The sequence below is a fragment of the Poecilia latipinna genome, unplaced genomic scaffold (genome assembly GCF_001443285.1).
Source record: "Poecilia latipinna isolate Pla-1442-1.1 unplaced genomic scaffold, P_latipinna-1.0 Scaffold3438, whole genome shotgun sequence".
In the NCBI taxonomy this organism is placed as follows: Eukaryota; Metazoa; Chordata; class Actinopteri; order Cyprinodontiformes; family Poeciliidae; genus Poecilia; species Poecilia latipinna.
The window spans coordinates 40,836-47,556 of NW_015116054.1; the positions used below are offsets into that span (position 1 = coordinate 40,836).

The 6,721-nt window shown below is 41.2% G+C and overlaps 1 protein-coding gene across 2 annotated transcripts; it reads right to left on the reverse strand.

The window, feature by feature from the left end:
- Window positions 1–745: 745 nt before the first annotated feature.
- LOC106940974 (bromodomain-containing protein 3-like) lies at window positions 746–6,481 on the reverse strand. 2 transcript variants are annotated; one of them, XM_015023874.1, is made up of 10 exons: window positions 6,310–6,481; window positions 4,783–5,099; window positions 4,514–4,651; window positions 4,298–4,433; window positions 3,153–3,412; window positions 2,938–3,066; window positions 2,713–2,859; window positions 1,458–1,576; window positions 1,068–1,387; window positions 746–980 (listed from the first exon to the last, which is right to left on the reverse strand). In XM_015023874.1, exons 2-10 carry the CDS (start codon window positions 4,975–4,977, stop codon window positions 874–876), a joined length of 1,551 nt encoding a protein of 516 aa, XP_014879360.1. In that variant the 5' UTR covers window positions 4,978–5,099; window positions 6,310–6,481; the 3' UTR covers window positions 746–873. The 2 variants fall into 2 exon arrangements, with proteins under 2 accessions (XP_014879360.1, XP_014879359.1); XM_015023873.1 differs by lacking the exon at window positions 6,310–6,481 and adding an exon at window positions 6,006–6,303.
- Window positions 6,482–6,721: the final 240 nt, after the last annotated feature.

The window sequence follows — 6,721 nt, forward strand, 5'->3', positions numbered from 1 at the left end:
GTCTTCTCTCAGCCAGCGCCTCACGACCACATTTCCTCTCTAAAAACTCCCCAACTGCAGATATGGAGCGCTTCAAAGTGCGCGATCCAGTGGAGCAGAAACTGGTGGCAGGACCAGCTGTTAGGCCTGGACTGTGCCAGTTTGAGCCGAGCAGTTGGCAGGCCTGTTGGAAGCACGGCTAATGTGTAATTCAGTGCAGCTTTTTGTCACAGTCTAACCAGTCACAGACGGTGGAAAAAGATGGTGTTATTAGATTCTGCAGGCATCAGCTGCCTGTTGTTAGGTTCATGTAGAACAGATCTGAAATCCAGTCAATGGAACTTGGTAAATTACTGAAAATGTCATTGATTTCAGTATTTCAATTCAAAAAGGGAAACTCCTGTGTTAAGACACAGATTTTGAAGTCAAACCCTGTTTTCATATTCTGGGAAACAACCTACTGAGTTGAACTCACTCAAAGAGATCAACGTCTGGGTTAGACTCTTGATTCTCAGCCGGTCCTCTGTGGAGTTACTGTTGTGTTTTGGGTTGTTCTCGTTGTGCAGGATGTCCCAACAACATAGAAATCACAAAAAATACGTACGAGGAATTTGTTATGGCCACTCTAAAGCATCATCTTATTCAACAACAGGCTTAAATTATGACAGAAACGTTTTATGATCTTATTGAATAAATGTTAAAAAGAACATCATAAAACAATTCTTGGAAATTTTTTAAGATGTTAGAGATTATAAAAAACACCGAATAAAAAAGGTATTCAGGTTTATTTTCAACAATTAAAATATATACAGAAACAGATAAAAAAATTTAAAAAAACGTTTAACACGTAACAACTTTTGGTCCTCAGAGCAAGATATAAATAGAGAACAAAGATTATGAGTCAGTGTCTTCTGAACTGGAGTTGGTGGAGGTGGTGGAGGCAGAATCTGACAAACTGCTGCTTGTGCTGACGGACTGAGAGGCACTTTTGCTGGTCTTCTCTGGAGAGCGTAAAGGAAACGAAGCACCATCAAAATCTTATTATCAAATTATCCAAGGATAGCTTTGTGCCAACATGCTTTGCTTACTTTGATATTTTTTGAATTTCTTGAACAGGCAGGATCTGACAAATCGCTCGAGCTCCCGCAGAGTGGACGGCTTCAGTAACTCAAAGTCGATCTCGATCTCGTCCAGGTTGGTGGTGCACATGGTGGGCTCCGACGCTTGGAGGATTTCGACCACGCGGGCCAGCTTTATGCCAGGAAGGCGGTTGATGTCGAGGCTCAGCTGATGTTTTTCCTCATACGTCATCGGCAAGGCCTTATCATCCGAATCCCATCTTTTCTCGTGTGTAGCCGCCAAAGCTTTCTCTCTCAAATCCCAATCTTTGTTTTCTCTCAATGGATTCCTGAAATTAGAGAAAATAAGAGTAAACTTGTGTTTAATGTATAGAAACAGCAGTAAGTCAATAATCATACCTAACTGCAGGGTTTGAAGCACTTTTAGGTACGTCCCCGCCATGTTGTTTCTGGTCATTCTCCTTCCGCAGTTTTGGGGTTTGAGAAACGGCTGCATGCTGTCCATCAACCGTCTTTAGCTGGGCAGAAAAAACACCAGAACATTATTTTTATGTGGTGAAGCCTTTCTAATAAAGCTCCAAAACAACTAAAAGCACCAAGAAGCCAAAGATGTTGAAAACGGGGTAGTGAAGAAAGAAATGCAGCCGATTTCACACATGAACACCAGAGTTCTAGAGGATGTTCTGGCAGGTTTTGATTTAGACATTTTATGTTAGAAACACTCTAGAAATGTGGTGGAATGGCAGAACACAACGCAAAAAATCCACTGAGGAAATCTCTCTCAACACGTTAGGTTACACATGTTTTTACTACAGCTCCTTCCTGGCAAAAAGCAAGCAGAGATCAACGAATCAGGAGAGCAGAAAGGAGATTGAAGCAGCCATTTTGATCTGCAGCAAACACTCTGTGAGATCTGCCATCTCACCCGCTGATATTCCAGACATTCAACTCAAACGAAAAATGTCTTCCAGGCGTCCAAAGCGGACGTTGTGGAAATTTGTTGACACATATTTCACCAATCAGGAACATCTCTAGAACATTTAAGTGCACGTGTGAAAATGGCTCTGGGGCACGTCTGCAAGGGAAGGCAACACCGTTAACACGTCAATATATATGTTACAAACAGCACCTTCCGTTCATTAGCACCCCTGGAGAAGATGAGCCTTAGGAAATATATATTTTATTGCACTGATATTAAATTGTAACAAAAAATATCTAACCGTTGATTTAAGTGTATTTTAGTGCAGAAAATATACTGATAAAATGTCTTTTAAACAAGTACAAGTAATCACCCTTGTCTATGGGCCTATTTCTTTAAACTACTCTGCAAAATGGAAAAGAACACATTTCATGTCAATTAAAAAAAAAAATAGATGACTCCTCAAAGTCCGTCGTCCAGGTGGGTTTTCATGAATATGTTCAGTGGACGACACTCTGGGCATTATAAATTCCTTCACATTGTGAATAAAACAATACAAAATGCAGCCCCAAAACAACACAGAATCGGTTTATCGGACAGTAAAAGCACCGTTTTTCCACGGCGTCATCTCTCAAATCTAACTGTAAATCTCGTAGTTTTGTCAGGTGAACATCTATTGCGATATCTTTTGATTTCATGAAAAACAATTATTTATTTCTTTCAGATGAAACCCACCTGTTTTCGTGCCTCGGCAAACCGGGCGGAGTCCTCCACTGTCGACTCGGATCTGTCCAAACTAGCCAGACTGCTGATGGTGCAGCTGGGAGCGGTGACCCCGACTTGCTCGTCTGGCATCTTGGCAAACCTCTGTTCGAACACTCCCTTCAAGCATCCATAAGCAAGCATGAAATGGAGAGAATTACTAAAACAAATAATACAGTATTATAATTTGCAACACACCTGAAGCTTTCTGGCCATGCCGACCACAGTGTGATGGGAGGGGTTGTACTTGTAGCAATTGGAAAAGATTAAGCGGATATCTGCAGCAAACTGCTGCGCGTCCTGGTACTCTCCTCCATCCATCTTTTTCTGCAGGTGAACAGAAATCTTTTAAGTGATGCCAGGATTACACTTCAATCCACAAAAAGGTTAAAAAAAATAAAAAGTAGCTCTACTTTCACAGTGCTGAGATCCATTGGGTATTTGATGATGTCGTGGTAATCGTGAATCCCCAGAGCGTTAGCGTCTACAGGCATGTAGAATGGCCAGGCGTAGGCAGAATGTTTTTTCGACAGCATCTCCTTCAGGATGTTGCTGCAGTACTTTAGCTGTTCCCTCAGCCCTCCATGTTCTGTGTTCGGAAAGTCCCTCGCTTCAAAGTCGCTCTTGGTAGGAGTGGTAGTTCGGCCCACGCCTTCAGGCCTCATCCTTTTTTCTGAAAGGAGCAGCAAAGCGTATTCAACCCCTCTTGAAATATTTAGATTGTGCCAAACTACAACACAGACCAACACAAATGTAGTGCAAGTAGACAAAAAAAAAAGGTCTCTGATGACAGAAACTGTTTGTTGAAGTGGCACAAATAATTTTTGCATTATCTTTTGTGGGGAAATATTCACTGGCTGTAAATTCTGATTGTTTGTCTTTGAGTGTTGGACTGTTCACATGTGGAATGGATGTTTGATTCATGTTTAGAAGATTAAACAGTTTTAGTCGTTTGAGATCTCAGGTTTGTTTTGATTCTGTTTTTTCCTGAAAGGAGGAAGACTTGCTGTCAGTTTGAGTCACATCCTGACTGGACGATGTTTTAGATGTATTGTGAAGGTCTTGTGTGAATGAATGATACATTTTATCTGCTTTCAAAAGGGTGGAAATCAAGAAATTTTACTTTAGATTCTGTATTTTCTTACATGCATGTAACGGTTAATGATTAGGTAAAAATAGAGCAGACTGTAAGCTGGACATCAACAGATGGGTGCAAGTCAGAGTCATGCACCAGCTGTAGGAATGTACAGGTCATCTTGAGTGTGTGAGGAGAGAGAGAGGGGTGTTTTCAAGATCAACACATACTGGTGTTGGTGCCAACAGGCAGACAGAGCTCTCATTGTTATACAAGGCCTTAATTAAAACTCTCAAAGACAAAGTAGTTGAATCTTATCAATTATTTAATAGAAAATTCCCCAACAGAGTCTCCCACATGAAAAACCCCAGTAAAATAAAGTGACATTATGATTATAATGTGACAAAATTTGAGCACAAATTGTTTTTCAATGCGCTGTACGTCTCACCTCACGTCAGCCGTTTGAAGACGCGACTACATTACCTGTTGGGATGCTTTTTCTGCCTCTCCCTTTGCCTGCATGAGGGACAATCTCCTCCTCTTTCTGAGGCATCTGGGAAACTTTTTGCAAGAAAATCTTCTCCAAGGCGAGAGCCATCAGCACGATGTCATCGGTAGGCTGGACAGGAGGATGGGGAAAACTCTGTTAGGACTTACATATCCAGGACTTTACCTTCTTTAAACCAAGAAGCTCCTAACCTTGTTATATATGTAACAGTTGGTAAACATGGTGTTGAAGTCCTGCAGGCATTCACTTGAACTCCAGTAGTAGTTGTTCTCCAGGCGTTTCTTGATGGTGCCCAAGTCCATGGGGGACGTTATGATCTTATGATAGTCCTGTTGAAATAGAAGGTGAGTTTGGATGTAAGAGACAGTCTGTCCAGGTATGACTGACAATGCAGGGCAGTTCCTATCTGGCAATAATATGAGGTAAACCCCACCCCCCCAAAAAAAAACAGATTACTCACTGGTAGACCAAGACTGACTGCATCAACAGGCTGGTAGAACGGCCAAGCGAACTGGTGCCGCCACAGAGCTTTCACCACCACTTTCTCCATGTACTGCAGCTGGTTGGTCCGTCGGCCAGGCTTGTTGGGATCGGTCACCTCCGGAGGAGGAGGATTCACGAGCATTTTGGGATCTGGCTCAGCGTCGGAGGACATGATGCAGGTGAAACGGGGTTCGCCGTTATCTCCTTTTAGCCAGGTAGCGTGTGCCTTTCAGCTCAGTGGAGACTCCGAGGGAACGCCAGCCTGCTTCATGCATAGTTTTCATGCCACACAACCTGTCAATCAAACAGCAAACGGTTACAACTGTGCAATTCTGACAACGCTGTGGGAATTGTAGTGGCATTGTTAAGCTTGCCTCTACTCTTTTTGTTCATCTTTTGTATGTTTGTTATATCAGCTTTCTACCATTATAACCTAAATTAACTGAAATAAATACTTGAAATATTTCAGTCTGTTTAACAAATTTGTATATTCTAAGACTAGCTTTCATTTAATGGAATTAGCTCAATAAATTAGCTTACATAAATGTACAAAAACAAGAAAAAAATGGGGAAATTTAATTGAACAGATTTATGTAATCATTAAAATGCTAGGTCTTACTAAGCAGAAAAAACATCTTAAGGGATATATTATTCCTTTTTATTTAAGCAAATTATTTTGAACCCTCTAAACTTGACAATTTGGGCCATCAAGGGAAAAATCACTGTTTTAAAATGCTCAGATTTATGGGATGATATTTAGTGAAGGGCTGTGTCATTACAGTAGCCTTAAAAACACCGAAAATGGTGGCCGTTACAAAAAACAACACGTAAATAAAATAAATAAATCTTAGTCCAAGTATTTTAGTTTTATCGAGCAAGTTCAAAGAAGAGTTTAACCAACAGTTACTGAAACGGTAAACTTGTTTAAAGCAACAAACAGCTCTGGATGTTGTCGAAATAATACAAAGTATCCTTTATTGAATGCTGGTAACTGTTGGACATTTTCAAGCGCTTTGTTCCGACAGAGAAAAAAACAGCGGTAACACGTAATAACGTTACAGCAACACTCGCTAGCTCACTTGGCTAACTGGTTTTCATAAAGTGCTACTCACTAGCAGATTAAAGCAACAAAAAAAAAAATAAAACACTCAAAGCCCAGTAAGCATCGGCATAAATCAGTCTCACATAAACACAGCCAACCTGGAGTAGCCGTTCTTTGTTTTCTGGTGGCCGACTTCTAGTTTAGGAAGTCTTGACGCTGAATCTTCGTGTTTAACGAAGCAAAAGTATCCTTTACAACAACTGACCAGGAAAAATAACGGTTGAACAAAAACTGAAGGGTTTATGAACTCCTTTTTTTTTCTCGTGAGAGGGGGTTGAGGTGATCTTCTGAGGACTTTTTTCTGACTCAAATAAGTTATTACTGAAGGGAAATGAAATCAGAAAGCCGAATTAGATTTACTTCAGAGTGCAGGACTGGGGTACCAACTGAAAACTAACTGACCAGTAGCTGACATGGCTGGAGCAGGAATGGAGGGAGGGGCGTTCCTCTTCACACCGCCACCTGTTGAACTGGAGTGTCTAGAGCAGCGGTTCTCAAGCACGGGGTCCGCTTCCCATTGGGGGTCGTCTTGAGATGGACAGCTCTGGAAATCCAAATACATGAATCAGTGCTTGCCTGAGAGCTTATTTGCTGTTGTTGTTAGTCTACAAGAGAAAAATGTATACAAAACAACCATAAAAGTTGTGGGTAATTATCGAGAAGAATTAAGATATATATTTGAAAAGACCGCAGGCTCAATTTTCTTCTCTCAGATCCCAAGACTTGGGATTCTGGGAGAATCGCGGGCAGAAGTGAAACCACAGAAAAAACAGCAATCGGTGTTCGACACAGAGTTTAATCAAAACCAAAACAA

Coding starts and splice junctions, on each gene's coding strand:
- LOC106940974 (XM_015023874.1), bottom strand. CDS start 4,977: ATGTCCTCCGACGCTGAGCCAGATCCCAAAATGCTCGTGAATCCTCCT. Junction 2,860..2,937: donor GCATGGCCAGAAAGCTTCAG/GTGTGTTGCAAA, acceptor GGATGCTTGAAG/GGAGTGTTCGAACAGAGGTT. Junction 1,388..1,457: donor GCTTCAAACCCTGCAGTTAG/GTATGATTATTG, acceptor CTCTAATTTCAG/GAATCCATTGAGAGAAAACA.